The sequence below is a fragment of the Eleutherodactylus coqui genome, chromosome 8 (genome assembly GCF_035609145.1).
Source record: "Eleutherodactylus coqui strain aEleCoq1 chromosome 8, aEleCoq1.hap1, whole genome shotgun sequence".
NCBI lineage: Eukaryota > Metazoa > Chordata > Amphibia > Anura > Eleutherodactylidae > Eleutherodactylus > Eleutherodactylus coqui.
Window position 1 is genome coordinate 92802513 of NC_089844.1, and position 20086 is coordinate 92822598.

A 20086-nucleotide genomic window follows, 5' to 3' on the forward strand; every position below is an offset into this window, starting at 1 on the left:
TTTCCCCACCTTAATGGATGAATAGTTAATTGTGTCTTAAAGGGCCAGCAACTAAAATGAACAGCCATCACTGGAAGCTCTCTGTACTGCAGATAGGGGACATAAAGTAGTGATCATAGGGGGCAGTGTGGTTTCTACTGAGTAACACTACAAATGGTCTTTAATCAAGCCTGAAATGGCTGATAACAGAGAAAAATAGATTTGCAAATTGCTATTTTTGGCTAACAATATTATTGGGGATGATCGATTGCTACTACAATTGTTCGTCCCCATAGGCCGGCTGGATATCTCCCTGCTCACATGGGAAATGGGGGGATGTGCTACGGATTAGCGAGAATTTTTATACTCTCTGAAACTGAACGATCAGCCAGCAAATGAGCGTTCACTCGTTCGTTGGCTGATCTTTGGTCCCTTTACACAGTCCGATAGTCGGGTCAGCAAGTATTCGGAGGAACGTTCGGGCCCGGTATTCGCCAGTGTAATAGGATCTTTACAGCTAGACGTTCTAATGGGGCAAAGCGACCCTCCAGTGCTGGACAAACCAAGATGGCCGTTCCGCTTCTCTGGCTACATGAAGCACTACGTATTGGGAGTGCATTAGTAGTCGAAGACCCTAGACGCTGCTGTGATTGGCCAGTGCTGCTCAGAGGATTGTCTGGTGTCTTTTGCTACCTACATACGGGCAAGCGCGATATCAGGCTGAGAAACTCAACCCAGTATCAAACTCGCCAACGTGCGATTTACCCACGGAAACTAGTCGTTTTTCAAGTAAAAGCACCTCACATTAGTGAAATTCGGATCCTCTTGCGTGAGTTTCATGCGTGATAGAGGATTGGAAGGGTTTCCCATTGATTACAATGGGAAACCTTGCATGCACATCACACCGCATGGGAGAGCCATGAGGCATTAAAGCTCCCATTGAAATCAATGAGCGATGCTTTCTGAGAAACACGAAAAGTTAGAACATGCCATGATTTTCTCACAACGCACAAATCTCACGCGATTTTTATTTTTTTTTCGACCGTGTGAATCCGGCCTTATACTGCCTCTCACCTGCATGTTGGTCATTGTGCTCTTTTCTTTCCCTTTTCCATGAGATAATTGATGATAGTCCAACCTGTCTCAAGATCCCTTTAAAAAACTGATCACCGTGGGGAAAGATTTATTAAGACTAGCATCTCGTGCGCCGGTGTTATTATACTTATTGGCGCACACCTCTTCATAAATTAGGCGCATGTCTGCTGCTGCATGCACCACACAGAAATCTAGATGGATTTCTGTTATGATTTATGCATATTTCTGGTATGAATATATAAATGTGGTGTTTCATGGTGGCCATATTCCCTCCCAACAAGCCACGTAGCTTTTTCTGTGAAAGTGACAGAGTGGTGTACTTCTCAAAGTCAAGTTTTGTAACTTTTTCCACCAAAAAAAACAATGGTAAATCTCCACCTTTATTTCCTGCCTACATGGCCTAATCTCTTCCCATTGTTGCGTACAGCTTACTTTGTCTACCGCACAGAGCACAGCCAGATCTCTAGTGCCGCATGTTGGTGCGCGCCCGCTGGTAACTTTAGTCTGTTACCAAAACATAGACTTTAGCATTGGTTTATTGATTAAGGGCTTATTCAGATGACCGTATTTCTCATCCGCATACTGTGCGTGTATTTCACATACCCATTATAGCCATTTAGGTGGTTCACGCTTTTTCACACTGACCTGATAGTTTGGTGTGAAAGAAAAAATTGCTGAATGTTTTATTCTGGTCCCAATCACCAACAAGAGTAGGACATAACAAAAAAAGTTTTTAGTATGGTGTTAGCCAGCAGCGCAAAGTGTGATTGTTCTCAGTAAGAGAAACCAAGTAATCTTGTAGACATGATACCTTTTAATGGCTAACAAAAATACATGATGTTGGTACTGGTGCATCTTGTCTCCACCGGCACTAGGGGTGGAGACGTGGGTTGGCCGGGTAGAGTAGTAGGGAAGGTCCAGGCTGACAGCTGTACACCCCCCTCTGGCATGTACGCTTCCTGCCAGACTACAGTCTTCACTCCTAGCGCCTGCTGTTTCACAGTTCCCATCTCCGCTCCTGGCGACCCTGTCACTCTTCCCCTCACAGGGGTGCCATCTCCGCTCACCACCCCTTGTGACTTTCCCTGCCTGTCTCCCATTATTCCCTTGCCAACTGCAACTCTCCCCGAAGATCTCTCTTCTCTCCTGTTGCCTCCAGCGCTGTGACTCTCCCCAGCGACCTTCCATGTGTGCCGCAATCTTTAATGCTGGCCTCCATCCCTGCTGAAGCTAGCCCCCCTCTCACATGACTGCATGGATGGAGGCACCAACCGCTGGCGCTCTGCTGCTGCTGCCTTGTCGCTCATAACTCCGGTGTCAGGACCTTGCTGTGCTGCCTCCTCCGTGCGGATAGGTTTTGTAGTGGAGCTGAGATGGCAGCCTGGCGCGTGGCCACAATGACCACGACGCAAGCAACAACAGGGCTAGCAGGGGCCAGAGTAGCCCCACTTACATGCCAGAGGGCCGGCAGCACTGTTAGCAAGCAGAGCGCTTGCAGCAGAGAAAGGAGGGCATTGGGGAGCTTACATGCCAGAAGGACGACAGCGGAGAAAGTGGCCAGCTGAGACAGAAGCCCAGCCAATCAGCAGCTGTGGGCGTTCTCTATATTTCCCCCAGGACAATCCCAGGTCTCCGCCCATTTTTTGGGTGGAGACAAGATGCACCAGTATCCATGAGGTTATTGTGGGCTTTCCAACCTACTCGGGGTTCTTCCTCAGCCATAATGGAATAGATCTAAAGACGTATTTATAGAAGAACATACAGACATGATCACATGGGAGGGCACAGACCTAGTGTGATTAATTTGCACTTTGAAACGAATTCCAGAACCGGATAAGAGGGCACCGACATGTTGTGATTAGGCCTCGTTCACACGGGCGACATGGCATCGCTGTGAAAAATCGCAGCGATATCGCATCGCTGGTTCATGCGATATCACTGCGGTTTCTCTCGGTGCTACTGCGATTTCGCAGCACCACATGCAAGGATTTTCGGTGGGGGGCTTCAATCCGGAACTTCTGCAGCTTCCTCCTGGTCTCCTTGCACTGGTCGTCTGCATCTCTTCTGGCCAGGATTGAAAAATCCCCGCCTCCTGGAAGTGCTGGCAGTGATTGGCTAAGCGTCAGCCAATCAGAGGAAACTCTCTCCAGAAGGTTGGGATTTTGCAATCCCCAGCGAGGAGAGATGATGAACAATAGTGTCGGGGACCAGGGAGAAGATGCAGCAGAGCTGAAAGCGCTTCTAAGTGATGTATCCTTTTTTTTCCCCCCTGTAGCTAGGGCTTAGGTTATGGCTTTGACAGTAGGATTTCCTACTGTCAAAGTTGCATCACACCACACGAAAATTGCATTTTCGTGCGATGCAACAGAGGATGGCTCCATAGAGAAACAAGGGCTACAAAACCTCATGAGTTGCGTGCAAATCGTTGGACTGGCGAGGTTTTTGTGTCGACATGTTGAACACTACAAAACATCGCATGTGTGAATTAACCCATTGGAAAGCATGAGCTGAACGAACACGCGATTTGTAGCATTGTCGCAATGCAACAAAACCGCTTGACTTTGTCGCTTGTGTGAACGAGGCCTTAAAGGGGTTGTCCCGCGCCGAAACGGGTTTTTTTTTTTTCAACCCCCCCCCCCGTTCGGCGCGAGACAACCCCGATGCAGGGACGTAAAAAAAAACCCGCTCAGCGCTTACCTTAATCCCCGCGCTCCGGTGACTTCTATACTTACCGGCTGAAGATGGCCGCCGGGATCCTCTTCCTCCGTGGACCGCAGCTCTTCTGTGCGGTCCATTGCCGATTCCAGCCTCCTGATTGGCTGGAATCGGCATGTGACGGGGCGGAGCTACACGGAGCCCCATTGAAGAAAGCAGAAGACCCGGACTGCGCAAGCGCGTCTAATTTGGCCATTCGACCATTTTAGACGGCGAAAATTAGGCGGGCTCCATGGAGACGAGGACGCCAGCAGCGGAGCAGGTAAGTGAAAAACTTTTTATAACTTCTGTATGGCTCATAATTAATGCACAATGTACATTACAAAGTGCATTATTATGGCCATACAGAAGTGTATAGACCCACTTGCTGCCGCGGGACAACCCCTTTAATAGCACTTAGATAAACACCAGAAAGGAATAAGCAAAACAATAAATACTAAATTAGTCCAGTGACAAGGGATGTGAAAGTTTTCTGGTCTGTAAATTGATGTTAGGGGGTCACCACCAGGCCAGAGTGTTACCTTGGCTCTGGGCTTCTCATATCTCATTCTCCACTGATGAAAAAAAAACCCTCCAGGATGCATTCCGTTTTAGATAGTATCAAAGATGGTTATAAACTTATATTCCCAAATTCTTCTGTGACATTGGAACTTAAAATTCCCTTTAAGTATAATAACTTTCATATGTTGTGTCAGTGACTAGAAAAGACAGGTAATCCTGTCTTTCTCTCTTCAATCGTGTGGCAGTGAGATCTCATCCTCGCTTTTAGTTTTTGTCCTGTTTCTCCAGCATAAAGCCCCCCAACAGGACATTCCCTGCACAGGATCAGGTACAAAACATCAGACGTGGAACATGTGAATGTCCCCAGGATCTTATAGTCCTGCTGTGTGTTGGGGATTTGCATTCTGTCTGCGGTCCGTACATGTGAGCAGGTCTTGCAGCTCACATGTACTGACATGTAATGCGCACTGTCCCCGCAAATCGGACGTAACACGTACAGCTGCTACCGTCTGAATGCGCCTAAGTCTGGCTTCACACAGGGCGGATTTGCTGCAGAAAGCCGTCACTGCGGCGCAGATTCTTGGGACGCAGCATGTCCATTCTTTTTTTTTTTTTTTTTTTTCTTGCTGCTGCCGTGCTCTCCTCTATGGGAAACCCGACCGCAACAGAAAAGCATGCGGCAAAATCGTGAGATTTCCGCCAAGAATACGACCCGTGGGAACCCAGCATAAGTGTACTTCTGGCCTGGTGGTAACGGCGTCTCTGCCACACAGGCTACCGTCTGCTGACGGGCTCGGCTGTATACTGTTCCTTCCCTTATGTGCCCTGTGCGTGTTTGTTTTTAAATCCCGGTCACAGGCTTCATCTTGTGGTGGTTGGAAGTGAAGGAGTTAAACTCGCATGTTAAGCATGAACTAGTGTTGAGGTGACATTCTTTGGAGCGGTGACAATGTTTGCGCCATTTCGCACAGATGAACTCTGAGACATAACAAGATTTATTGCTTTGTTATGGGCACGCTCTACTATATTATAAGGGCTCGTTTACACGGGTTTCAGTTGTATAATTACGTTGTGTATTTACATGACCGAAAATCACACTTGCCTGCGTTTTTCGGCCAGCCCTGCATTTTGTTTTTTTTCTTTTTTTAGGTGCGCATATTTACATCCGGTATTAGTGTATCTTGACGCCACCGGAAGCTAGGGGTTTGACAGGAGGAACGCCTCTCTCACACCCCTAGCTCCCGATTGGCTCATGTATTGAAGCATCTGTATGGCAAATAATGCATGCTGCTAGGAGTTTAACAGGGGTGTAAGTTCATCAGACCTGGAGCGTGGAATCCCCCTGGCGGCAAGATGTTCCGAAGCCCTGGCCCCTGCAATCCTTGCCTTTCACCCCTGGAAGCGCCTTACCTGCCGCCGGAAGCGACTTCTCCGCTGTCCTCCAGCTGCCGGGAGCCACTTCACCGCTGCCCTCCCACATTAAAGAGCACTACCTCAGATTAATTCCACCCTCAGTGTGTGCACCGGAGGACCACTGCACTTCAGTGGAGGACCGGTGGAGCACTGACCGTGATCGCTGACATCTCAGCTGTGATGGCAGGAGCGCTGAAACAGATCGCCGGTAGGAGGAGGGAGGGTAATAGTGTGGGCTGCGGAGGTCCGTAGGGGGGGTGCTTACTTTGATCAGCGAAGGTCCGGTTGAGCGGAGCAAAGCAAGTTCTCTGGGACAGCAGTAAGAAGCAGTGGAGTGTGAGCTGTGGACAAAGTCCTGAACGTAATCTCGCTGCTGGGACAGGAGGGGGGCACACTTCTGGGGGCCAGTGTCTGCAACAATGCACTTCTGTTCCTTGAAATTGGGAACACTACTATGAGCATCAGTGGGGAACTTACATCACGGACTACAATATTGTACAGAGCGCCGAAGACCTGCAAGTAAGCAATGCCGTCAGCCAATCAGCTACAGGGGGCATCACCCCCTGTCAATCTTGGCTCCACCAGGACTTCCTGGTGGCGTCAAGATACACTAATACCTTTACATCCACCCAAAAAAAAAAACACAGAAGGGCATATTGAATAGCTGTGCAAATACACAGTGAATACACAGGTTTCGTATGTAGGCTATGGGCATTTAACATGTACATCTTGATGCGGATTTGATGTGCGTAATACGCCGGACACCTTTTTATGTGAGTGGGTTTTTAGTAGAATGTGGACGACTATTGATGAGGGAAAATGAGTGTAGTAGTACTGGGTCATGTTATAGGAAGCGACCAATGAGAAGCTGGGGTTCAGTTATCCTTTGCAAGGCAAAAACTGTCCCTGTTCACCTTACCATACGCTCGTGTGAGCATGCCTGAATACCACATTTTTATGTCTTTAATATTTTGTTACTTTTGCACACTTTCTTCTTAAAAGAGATGGATTTTTTTTGTATTGTCACATTCCAAGACCCCACAACATTTTTGTTTTTTCTCTTCAACTATGCTTTTATTTTTGTACACAGTGTATACCGTGCGGGTTAAATAACTCTTATTATTATTTTTCTTTTTTCATAGTCAAGGAGTAAAGATGGAGTTTTGACGTTCTTGACTTTATTTTTTTCTCACTTTGGGACTTTAATAACTCTACTTTTTGGATGGTTCTTATAATACACTGCTATACTTCAGTATAACAGTGCATTATATATCGCCTATGAAGCTCAGCCAGAGGCTTCAAGACACCGTGGTTCATGGAGCTCCCACACGTGATGGGACACTAGGCAATCTCACACCTGATGGCCTTTGATACATGGGAAGCAATTCCCGATTCCAGCCGACTGTTGATCACTTGGCTGTCATTGGTCTGGCATCGCCATTTGTCTCCTGGTTAATTTAAATCTTGTTAACTGCGGTGAGATTAAGGTGCGATCATCCGCACTGATATTTTAAGAGCACAGTAATTCCCCTCCTGCTCCGGCCGCTGTCACATCCACTCATCTGATCACATAAGTAGATGGAGGAAAAATGGCTTCTTGCTATCATGAAACCTTGTGTTTACCAACTTGACAAGAGAAGATGGGGTTAATAGTTCTTGATGAGGGTATTTGCTCCCCATCACCCCCTATTTGATTCATATGCAATCTACTTTTTATCCTTAGGCGTTCACAGCTCGTCATCCTCGAAGAAACCTCGGAGTCGAAGCATCTTTCACTCCCTCTTCTGCTGTCTGTGTCAGGAAGATACTGAGCCCCTTCCGGTTAATAACAACGCCCCCCTTCTGACAGAGGAGAATGGATCAGTCCCCAAGGTGAGCGCAGCTTGTTGTAACTGGTGCGGTGTTATGTGACCGCTTCTTAAAGGGAAACTCAAACTTTTGGCGATGCTCAGAGAAATAAATAAAGGAGCTGCAAAATTAGCAAATTCCTGAAATGTCTTCTGGCAGCGCAGCGACGCGCACAGGACGGTCGGGTTCATATATAGTAGCAGTGATCCTGTGGGTAGAATTTCTAATATTAATGTTGCATTAAGGAATTGCTATTTATCCAGATTTGTTCAGCTATGGAGAAACAACAAAATTAGAGTGTGCCATGTAAATGAGTGAGATTTTACAAAATTGCGCAGCATGAAAAAACGTAGAAACATGGAGATGGCACTTTTCCACAAAGAGTATCTAAACATTGAATAGCTTTTATACTTATCCTGTATAAGGGCTCCCACACACCTGCGTTTTTCTTGCACATTTTTTTCACGCAATATCGCTGCGCTTTTTCATGCGATTGTCAATGGGACTTTCTAATGTTAAAAACGCATCGCACAAAAATTGCAAAGCGCCAACTTACGATGCGTTTTTAACATTAGAAAGTCTAATTGACAATCGTGTGGGGAAAAAAAACGAGATATTGCAGCGTTAAAAAAACGCAAGTAAGTGTGAGCCCTTAGGCTAGTCCAGAGCTGCACTTGCTATTCTGCTGGTGGAGTCGCTGTATGCATTACACTACTGATCCTGAGTTACATCCTGTAGTCTACTGCAGAGCTGCACTCCCTATTCTGCTGGTGAAGGAACTGTGTACATACATTGCTTATCCTGTACTGACCCTGAGTTCATCTAGTATTATACTTCAGAGCTGCACTCACTATTCTGCTGGTGGAGTCACTGTGTACATACATTACTTATCCTGTACTGATCCTGAGTTACATCCTGTATTATGCTCCAGAGCTGCACTCACTATTCTGCTGGTGGAGTCACTGTGTATATACATTACTTATCCTGTACTGATCCTGAGTTACATCTTGTATTACACTGCAGAGCTGCACTCACTATTATGCTGGTGGAGTCACTGTGTACATACATAACATTCATTTTCTTGTACTCCTCCTACGGCTTCTTTCACACAGGTGAGCGCGATATCGGGCTGTAAACCATAGCCCGATATCTCGCTCGGGAGCGTGCAATGTCCCCGCAGATCCAAGGTGTGTGAGTCAAAAACGCTTCGTGTCACTTTAGGAAAGTAGCGATCAGCAAGTGTTTCCCATTGTTTTCAAACCTTGTGCAATATTTTTTCCAGCCCCATTAAAAAAAAAAGGGTAAGGCGTTCATGGCGTCCAAGATTTTTACCCGCGATGCCGGAAAAAGACGCTCATGTATATGTATATATATTTTAAAGAATGGGGTTCATATTTGTGCGTTTTGCAACACACATCTCACGTGATTTTCTCGCCCGTGTGAAAGTGGCCTAACTCGGTATTAACGAGCGAGAATTATTTTGATAAGTGAAAAATAAACCATTTTCTGTGCAATTTTTTTTCATGCATTTGCTATGCGATTGCCACACATTTTTTTACATCCTTTTTTCAATGATCACCTCCTGGTGTTTTGTTTTTTTTTTTTGTTTTTTTTTAAATGTGGTCCCCATAGTAACTTGTGTTAAAATCGGATCACATTAACCTATTCAAATGAACGTAGTTACTTTTCCGTGTTCTGCCCATTTCAGAAAGAACTGGCGTGTGATACTCGCCCATGTCAGCGCAGCTTTAGGGCTAATTTTCATGGGGCGGTTTGGATGCGGTAAAAACTATTGGAAAAACACACACGTTTTTTGATGTGGTTTTTCTTGTGCTTGTTAGCACATCTACTCTGCGCCATGTGAATACATCCAAAGTGTGTCTCATGCATCGAGCTGGAGACTTTGTGGTTGCAGAACCTGAGGAGATCTGAAAGTGTGGAAAGCCATAATGAAATTCTCGTTACAGCCCTAATTAACTTTTGTAGAACCCATCACTGTTTTGCAACCTCTAATTAAGGAGATGTCTCCAAGTTGACATTCATGTGGCACCGCCTAGTGGAGAAGATGGGAATTGTCTTGAAGTTACTTTTGCCGTTCGTGTTTATAATGGCGGAGGGTGATGTGTTTTTTTTTTTTTGTTTGTTTGTTTTGTTTTTTTTATAGCAACACGATGGGGGAAGAGATATAGCATAGACACTATCACACACAGGCCAGCAGGGGCACTAGCGATGTGATTGAGAACGACCTTACCAAAAAAAACTTTACCCTTGTAAATCAAGATAAAACCAGGTTTAATGAAGTTTTGTGTTTGACTTTTCAGGCGACTAAGTATCTTCTGCCAGAGTTGAAGCCACAGGATGCCGGCAAGATCTGCGTGGTCATTGACCTGGATGAGACGTTAGTTCATAGTTCGTTCAAGGTAAAGTTTTATACTGGAATCCATTAACCCCGTTGAAATGACACAAAGTAGTTCTAGTGATAACTAAAATAATAACAAAGCTATTAATGAGCAATGCTGAAAAAGTTCGGAATCGTTCTGATATAAATCATATTTGCGTTTCTCACCATTTTCTATATATGTATGTTTGCTGACAATGGAAACAAGTTTGTGGGGCTTGTTTCAATGTTGCAATGGTGAACCACAAGTAACTCAGTACCTCAATACCTGTCCGGGCCACTGTGGGGCTTATTAGAAGGGAAACACTGTAACAAGCTGCATCAATTCACTGGCAGCAGGCAGAGATCTTGATGTTAATGTAGATGTAAAATATATCGGAGTTGCAGGCCTTTTTATGAATTATGACTAGTCTATTTTGTGCTTTAGGCCACTCTCACACAGGCGCTTGTAAAAACACTGCGCTTTTTAACTCTGCTTTTGGGCTGGGTTCACACAGGGCGGATTCCATCCAGAATTTCACTGCAGCAAATCCGCTTGCGGCCACTAATCCCGGAATTAGCCAGCCAATGAAAAAGCATGTGACCAAGCCGCTCAAAAACCTGCGGCAAAATGCTGTGGGTTTGAAAGCAGCGCTTTACCAGCGGAAATCGCACGTTTTTTCGCTGTGGCAAAACCACAAGATTTCCGCCGGGAATACGTCCCGTGTGACCCCAGCCTTACTGTGTTTTCAGCTGCGTTGTCATGTGTTTTTGACAGTGTTTGACTGCATTTTCAGCACAGTTATAAATGCAGCCAAGCAAGCTGGTAATGCCAGAAGTTTAAAAAACGCAGTAACCACATTCTACCGCATTTTCAGCAGTGCTGTAAACGCCCCCTATTCATTTCAATGGGCAAATCATCGCGTTTTTAAATGCCGAATTCTTAAAAAAACGCTGCATTTTAACGCTTGTCTGAGAAGCCCCGTTGAAATCAATGGCAGTAATTGAAAGCGTTTAGTGCAGCGATGAAAACATAGCGTTAAGCGCAGAAAAAACGCCTGTGTGAGAATGGCCTGAAGGTTCAGGTGATTTTTATTCTCGCATTCCAAGAGCCTTAAGAGCGTGAAAAGTTGTAGTTTTCATTGGTATCATTTTGAAGTACATGTGACTCTTTTATTGTGTTCTTTTTGGGAGGTGAACAAAAAAAATTTCTTAGTAATTTTATCTATTTAAACTTTTGTAGGGAAAAATGTGTATGTATATATTAATATTATATATTATTTATTTTTAATGTTTTTTTTTTTGTTTTTACACTATTTTTTTAGTCACTAGGATAGTACACTGCATTACCTACGTAGTGCATTCTCCTAAGCCTATGGCAGCAGCCTATACTACTCTGTAGGAGTCAGGGTCTAGTAGTCTGAGTTACATGGCTGACATTGAGGCTTTTGACATGCTTCCAGCTACCATGGGAACCCATTGTTACCTTGCAGTCACACTACAGGGTGCAGAAAACAGAGCCCTCTCTCCCTGTCATCTACTTACATGCTATGGTTGCTTTTGATTGTGGCATGTAAGGGGTATAACTGCCAGTATCTGAGGTTTCTCTGTTGCTGGCTGTTAGAGCAGGAGCCTGGCTGTCAATAGATAACTAAGCCACTGCCTTAGGCCGCATGCACACGGGTGGGTCGGATTCTGCCTGCGGAATCCTGCACAGAATCCGGCCCTGACAGCTGCAGGTGACTCTGCGTACCTATCCTCATCTTCTTCGCCGGCGTCTGCACAGACCTGTTGTCTTCCGGGTTCTCTATACTGCGGATGGTCCACACGGCTCGCCATCGGACATGCGCAGTACAGATTATTATATATTTTTTTAAACTCCTGCGGAATCCGAAGGTGGACACCTGCTGCAGATTCTCCAGCGAAAATCCGCCCGTGTGCAATAAGGCCTTAAAAAAGATGTATTTGCTGGTTTAAATCTCATTTCTAAGGTTAGTAAAAAGGTCTATTGCGGTCACCAACAAGTTAAACGGATAATAAAACAATCATCCCAATAGTTGGGGTACCTTGGGTGGCCAGGCTTAGTCTTCAGCTCTAGCTGGGTTCATGTTTACTCTTCATATTGTGCAGAGTTAAGAGGTTTGTCCAGGATCAGAAGAAACCGCTCCACACCCCATGGGCTATATCCGATATCGCAACTTGGCTCCATTGGATTGAATGGGACTGATCTGCAATACCGCACACAACCTCTAGACCTCTGTGGCGCTATTTATGGAATAAGCAATCATGGTTTCCTAATTACGGAAAGCTCTTAGTTTTCTTTCTCTTGTTTTGCAGCCGGTCAATAATGCCGACTTTATCATTCCTGTTGAGATTGATGGAACAGTTCATCAGGTAAATCATCACTGGCGCGGTTATTACCCTGCGTCCTTCTGCTAATTAATCAATTGACCATGAGCTTTCAGGGAAGAAGCATAGTTGGATTGAAAGCGTCGTGAGACTTTTCTGGACATCCATCTCATCTTCTAGGCCTCTGCTAGTTTCAAGTAATCCAGGATAGGCTGTGCTATCATCTTTCAGCCTATTCTTGATTACTTGTGGTCAGCACCGGCCACAGACGACAAGATCTTAAAGAGGCTGTGCTGATGGTCCAGCATACTGAACCAGAGTTATTCTGCAGAGCTGCACTCGCTATTCTGCTGGTGGAGTCACTTGTTCATACATTACTTATCCTGGACTGATCCAGAGTTACATCCTGTATTATACTCCAAAGCTGCACTCACTATTCTGCTGGTGGAGTCACTGTGTACATACATTACTTATCCTGCACTTATCCAGAGTTGGATCCTGTATTATACTCCAGAGCTGCACTCACTATTCTGCTGGTGGAGTCACTGTGTACATACATTACTTATCCTGCACTTATCCAGAGTTGGATCCTGTATTATATTCCAGAGCTGTATTACAATCTCGCAGCCTTCAAAGCTGAAATCTCCCAATGACGAGCTTTTGTATTATCATGGCATTTTGATAGTGCTGTCTTTAAGGAAATTTTCTGAATTTATTTAATTTTTACTGTAAAGCCCCTCCTTTTCCTCGTTACATCTACCAATTAAGATTGGATGAGCCAGGCCCAGGACATCTGTCCTTTGTGACCTGCGGTCCGATCCTTTGTGCCCCCAAACCTATGAATTTTGATATTAACTGAATCCTGTTTCTTCTTCATTTCCAACTCCTTCTCCATTCCCTTCACAGGTCTATGTGTTAAAGAGGCCTCATGTTGACGAGTTCCTGAGGCGAATGGGGGAGATGTTTGAATGTGTCCTATTCACCGCAAGCCTTGCAAAGGTGAGCCTGAAAGGGAAAGTCCACCCAAAGGTAATCGGTAAGAAAATCACATCAGCAAGGTCCATGCACTCAGATCTGCCTTGCTGAGCCCCTAAATTCTATCAGCGCTGCTCGCCTCATCACCTTAAAGGGGTTTTCCCACATATTAAAATTGCTTCACAGCCACTGTGTCCTTCCTGGTTGTAGCTGATCAGGACATGTGACTGCTGCAGCCAATCACTGGCCACAGCAGGGACCTTCTATAGTCATCGATTGGCTGCAGCAGTCACATGTCCTGATCAGCTGCAACTAGGAAGGACAGAGTGGCTGTGAAGCAATTTTAAGATGTGGGAAAACCCCTTTAGGGCCAATCAGCTCTATGGACCTTCTATTGGGTCTTATTCAGAAACCCTGGCATTGCTGTCTGTAGCAAACAGACTGATTGGTTGTTATGGGCAACAAGGTAAATTTTTACATTGTATTGTGGTTTTGATAAATGAGACCAAATGTGCCCAACATTCCAGTAACTGAAATTTATGAGCTGCGCCCAAGGGGATTGTGCCCCCTATAGAGCATTCTAGCTCCTACATCTCAGATATTAGTGGTGGTTACTGATGATTCTTTCCATTCCCTGGACACTCTCTCATTCATCTTTTCTTGCTTGCAGTATGCTGACCCGGTTGCTGATCTGCTGGATAAATGGGGAGCATTTCGAGCCCGCCTTTTCCGGGAATCTTGTGCCTTCCATAGGGGGAATTATGTCAAGGACTTGAGCAGACTGGGCAGGGATCTGCATAAACTGGTTATTATTGACAATTCCCCGGCGTCCTATATCTTCCATCCGGATAATGCGGTATGAAGTCTCTTCATTGTATCTTCTGTCTTCAGTCATAATCATGTAGAGTTACAATTAAAGGGTTCCTGTTACTTTAAGAAGGGAATGAAAGACACTAAGTCGAGTACAGATGTAGCCAATTTTAACTTGACCTTTTAATGTGTTCTGGTAACACAAATACAATGCACTACATTTCTGTGAATGGGGTTATCGTGATGTGCCAGTCATGATAACAATTGCTACATCTGTACAGTCCTAGTTACTCAATATAAGGATAACAAGCCTTTACTTGTAGACCTTGTTGAAGGGACTCATAGATTTGACAGTTTGTTTAGGGAATTGTATTATGAGCAGTTCCCTGATATAAACAGCTGCTGTAGTTTAGGTTCCTGATGCTGGATTCCAAAATCTACTTTTGAGCTCGTATTGCTAGAGGTTGGGACTATTCTTAACCCCTCAGTTATGGCCCTATAGTGTTTTTACGTCCTGCTGTGTGACAGCTGACACCCATGGGCAATATTAACCCTTTAAATGTTTAAATGCCGCTGTCAATTTTGACAGCGGCATTTAAATCCCCCGAGCGATGTTCGGGGGTCCCGTACGGCCCCCCTGCGGTGAGATTGGGGGAGCTGTGCAGGTGTCATGGCAGCTGGGGGCGTTCTGAAAGGCCCCAGGGCTGCCTTAGCAGACTGCCTATTAAGCCATCCTCGTGGAGTGGCTTGATAGACTGCCTGTCAAAAAAACGTATAACGTAATGCATTATGTCATAGTGCTGGAGCGATCAAAGCATCGCATGTTGTCCTCTAGGAGGACTAAAAGAAAGTGTAAAAATAAGATCAATAAAGTTTTAGTAATTATTTTAAAAAAAAACCTTTTGCCATGTTCGCAATAAAAAATCAAAATAATGAAGCAAAAATACGTGTTAGCTATCACTGCGTCCGTAAAAGTCCGATCTATCAAAGTAAAGTATTATTTACCCCGCACGGTGAACATGGTCCGAAAAAAAAAAAAAAAACCCAAAATGCACTTTTTTGGTCACCCTATCCCCAAGAAAAAATGTATTAAAAAGCGATCAAAAAGTCAATTGCATGCGAAAATGGTGCCAATGGAAATGACAGGACGTACCACACAAAATGACCCCTTACATAACTATGTCGACAGAAAAATAAAGTTTTTGTGCAGAGAACATGGACACAGAAAATGATTTTAAAAATTTAATATCTTTAAAAAAAAATACAAGTAGTACAGCAAAAAAACTATATAAGTTTGGTATCATTGTAATCGTACTGACCGATAGAATAAAGATATCAGGTCCTTTTTGTTGCAGTTTGTGCGCCGTAGAAACAGGACGCACCGAAAGATGGTGGAATGTCCTTTTTTTCCATTTCTCTCCGCTTACAATTTTTAAAAAGTTTTTCAGTACATCATATGGTACATTTAGTAGTACCATTAAAAAATACAACTCATCCTGCAAAAAACAAGCCCTCATACAGCGACCTCGATGGATAAATAAAGGAGCTACGAATCACTGCCTTGTGACTAAGTATAAAAATGCTCGCTCGTCAGCGGCACATCTCGTGTAAACTGGGAGAGTGCAGCTGACTGTTGTATGGTGCTGAACAATTATATTAGCAATTATTTGTCTCCATACTGCAGATCATCGGCCCATGCAAACATGATTAACAAACGCCTACAGACATTGTGGGTCAGCACTGGTTACCACAGGCATATAATCTAGGAAGGGGAAACGTTAGTTCAACTACATACGGACTAGTAATTATTAGGAAATTATAGTACTAGTGTTTCTGGTGGTGCAAAGCGCCACTGACTGATCTAATATAGTAAAAGGGATTGGAGTTGTAAGCACACGGCTGCTCGTTTAGGGCCTGTGATGACATCACCATCATTGCTTACATGGGAGCGTCGCACGCGGCCCTGCCGGTTTATGATCTGTGATGTAAGGGCTCATGTCCACGGGGAAAAGAAGAATTAAAATCCGCAGCGGATTTTAACTCTTCTCCCGCGCGCGGATCCGCATCCCATAGGGATGCATTGACCACCCGCGGGTAGATAAATACCCGCGGATCGTCAATAAAAGTGATTTTAAAAAAAATGGAGCATGAAAAAATCTGGACCATGCTCCATTTTCATGCGGGTCTCCCGCGGGGACGGCTCCCGCGGGCTTCTATTGAAGCCTATGGAAGCCGTCCGGATCCGCGGGACACAAAAATCACATTTTACTTACCCGCTCCGTTTCTTCTCTTCGGCGCCGCGCCATCTTCTCTCAGCCGCGGCCGGATCATTTTGCTTCGGCCCGGCGCATGCGCGGGGCACGTCACCGACGTCATCGTGCACATCCGCCGAGCCGAAGAATGAAGATCCGGCCGCGACGAGAGAAGATGACGCCGCCGCGAAGAGAAGAAACGGAGCGGATCGGAGGTAAGTTTATTCTCATTTATTTGTATTTTCGGCGCTCATGTCCGCGGGGCAGGAGGGACCCGCTGCAGATTCTACATGTAGAATCCGTAGCGGGCCCGATTTTCCCCGTGGACATGAGGCCTAACTGTCATGTGATCAGGTGGCGGAGCTAACAGCTGGTGATTGATCACTTCAATGCGACAGCATCACAGGTCCTGTTAGCACACGGCTGCTGTCTGTCTCTGCAGGTTTTTAATAAAGTGAAGGACTGTGATGATTCGCTGTCATGTGATCAGGGACGGAGGTCAGAGCCCAGATCACTGATCACATGGCAGTGACATCACAGGTCCTGTCATCATACGGCTGCTGTCAGGCTCTGCAAGTTTTATGCTTTAGGACCTGTGATGACGTCACCGTCATGTGATCAGGGCTGGAGCACGTAATGTACTCGCTGACAAGTGGTCCTTGGCACTTTAAAGTCACATCTTATTTAAATGCCTCCGCCACCAACTCCTTCATGTTGCTAAAAGCTTATATTTCTAATATACTTTCCTCCCCTTGTCCAACATATCTGCTTGCTGTCAGCATATGTGAACATTGTAAAGACCCAGTACTTCTCACACCTGAGGGTTTGCAGGGCTGACCTTAGGTTACATGGCAAACCATGCGGGAGCTTGTTTTTGCCCCTTACCGCCACCCTTTCTTTTTACCCCATTATAAAAAGAAATGTAAATAAATTAAAGACAAAAATTATGGTTCATGGAAGTAATAAAAATACTAGAATCAAAGAAAAATAAATCTATTTTAAGTTCTAATATATATCAGCTCTGCTCTTTGGGCAAGAGACTTGCAGGAGAAGATAGAGGACGAGCACTGGGCTGATGTTATCAGTGCTGGATTATCTAAGAGCAGGGGGAAGGTCTTAGACTACCAAAGTATAGAGTGCATAGAGGATCTGAGAAGCTGGCCGTCATTTAACAAAAATGAAGGTCCGGATGCTTGCACATGTGACAGAGAATTCTGCAACACCCAAAATCTGCATGGTCTTACATGGAATATTTTGCCACAGATTGCTAAGGGTGAAATCCCCAGCAGTTCTGCGCTACATTTTGGTGCTGATTTGGCTGCGGTGGAATTCTTCACATATAAATGCACTTTGAACGGGTTGTCCAGTAGTAAAAAAAAAAACAAAAAAAAAACTCTACTCTCCTTTTAAATGTCATGGTTCACATGACTTCTGAAGCTAGTGATTGGCTGATCATTTGTGTGACCACTACAGCAACATGCTGAACCAGGAAATATTCAAAAGGCAGTATAGATTTTTTTTTTCTTCTCTCTCTATTTTTTTCACCCCTATCAGCTGTGTTTTGTTGTTTTTTTTAAGTGGGTAGGTCACCAGAAAATGACCTCTTGTATAAACTGGCTTTTATGTTTGTTTAGGCTTTTTAGTGGTTTTATTTTCAATGTCCTGATATGTATTAGAAAAAAACTAAAATCCTGCAGTTCTCACAATGTCTAAGTCTAATAACCATTTGACACTTCCTGTTCTGTAGGGAAAACTTTTCAGCAGCCATCTCGTTATCACAGACAAGATTACAATGAAAGGTGACACCTAAATATAGGTTACACAGGATTCACCATTCACAGTAGGTGATGGTCACAGCTCACTTCCTCCCCTCCCTGCACAATGAGATCTGCATGTCACTTACTATGCCCACAACACTCTCACATAGAATTCAATGGGCTTCCTCCTTTCCGTTGTGTCTATGGCCCATGAGTCTGCTCTAAAGCTTATCTCTAAAAGCTGCTGTAAAGCAGATCTCTGCAGCAAAGACAAGATAGCTGCCCCATAGTCATATACAGACAATTAACAAACCTACAATCAGAAAATAAAACATGGATTAGAAAAGCAGAAACTGTTTCACTAGTTTTAATTATTAAAGAAAAACAGAATTCTGCTTTTTTTAGGGGATTTTCTTTTGACGGCATACATACCGCAGCACTATTTTACTTTTTTGTTGACCTAATTGTGTGAGGACTTTTATTTTTATTTTTTTGTATATGGTATGGCCTGTAGTTTCTATTGGTACCATTTTGGAGTACGTAAATCTTTTCAGATCAGACTTTTACAGAAGTAGCAATGCAGCGTCCCTTAGGGTGACCCCGAACACATGGCATACGCTGAGGAGCTGGGAGGGCCAGATGCTGGCTTGTCACTGCCGCACTTGCCATGCTCCCTCCCGGAGGCACGCACGCAGCCAAGGCCAGGGCAGTGCTGGGCCTCTTCCGGACACCCCTTGGATAGGGATGCCCAATAGACGATCGAACAGGAAAAGAGTTTGTCACGGGTGACGCCACTGTTCCGGTACACACCAGAATGAACTTCAGCAGAGAATAAAATGAGCCGCAGACAGATATGAAGTACCTCAGGTCCCTGGGAATGGTCAGGACCTGGAATAACTTTACTTTGCAAACTTCAACAATAAAAGGCACAATTTAGAGCATTGACAGTGCAGGAAATCAATAGACTTGAACAGTAGTACCTCCACACAGTGATCCAGACTTCAGGACGGCCGTGTGTGAAAGAAGTGGGTGTACCTCTTCACGGTGATCCACTAACTCCGGACGGCTGCATAGAAAAATATGACATAGACAGTACCTCTGCACTGGGCCTGGAAAAGCACTAGCTCACGGTTGCTCTTGCTCTCACTCTACTTATGTGGGGCTCACTCCTTCCTCATCATATGCACATCCAAGCTGGGAAAACCTCTCCTCCTCTTCCATGCTTCACTACATGAGGGTTAAAGGTACCCCCATGTAGCTGGACCTCTTGAATAGGACTCCAGAAGACATGGACTCCCTGAATAATGGACCTTTTCCCGCTTTCAAAAACTCACTTTTATAACTTCTCTTATACCACGTGATAGGACATAAATTGATACATTTACAGACAGTCTCCAGGCTTTGCAAACACTTAACCTCTCACTTGCTGCAGCTGTGCAATACACATAACAGAATGACAAGATGGTTTTGCACGAAGCATCTACATAAGACATGTATGACATTATGGAGGGGGCCAGGAAAGCATGTACTGCGCCACTACAGCAATAGCAAATATATAATTTTTTTAACTCCTTTTTACATTTTTATTTAGTCCCCATTGGGAATTTGAATTTGTGATTGCTTAATCGCTCATGGAGTATAATTCCATACTAATACCATGTTCTCACAGGCAGCCATGGCAGTCCTGGGGGCCTTTAAAACCATGGTAGTCGGGGAATGGCACCCCACAATATCATCATGGAGGGGACAATCAGGACATTTAAATGCTGCTGTCAGAATGACAGCTATATTCAAAGGTAGACTAGCTGCGCGCAGTGTTTTATGCTTATCGCAGCTATTTGGAGCAGATGTCAGCTGTCAACGACCGCCAGCATCCGCACTCAGTACAAACACCATGCGTCTTTAAGGAGTTAGAGAAGCTGTCATGTTGTAAAGTCAATGGGGATGACTGCATTGACTCGATCATCACTTTTCTATTCTTGATACTCCCCTCCTTTCACCCTTATATACTTCTC

The 20086-nt window shown here is 44.7% G+C and overlaps 1 protein-coding gene across 1 annotated transcript in view; it reads left to right on the forward strand.

The window, feature by feature from the left end:
* CTDSP1 (CTD small phosphatase 1) overlaps positions 1-20086 on the forward strand; it is a 39970-nt gene that overhangs the window by 13806 nt on the left and 6078 nt on the right. The window contains exons 2-6 of the mRNA XM_066576018.1: positions 7427-7575; positions 9873-9971; positions 12266-12322; positions 13184-13276; positions 13923-14108. Of these exons, the coding sequence (XP_066432115.1) occupies positions 7427-7575; positions 9873-9971; positions 12266-12322; positions 13184-13276; positions 13923-14108 (584 nt within the window). The remainder of the gene's footprint in view (positions 1-7426; positions 7576-9872; positions 9972-12265; positions 12323-13183; positions 13277-13922; positions 14109-20086) is intronic.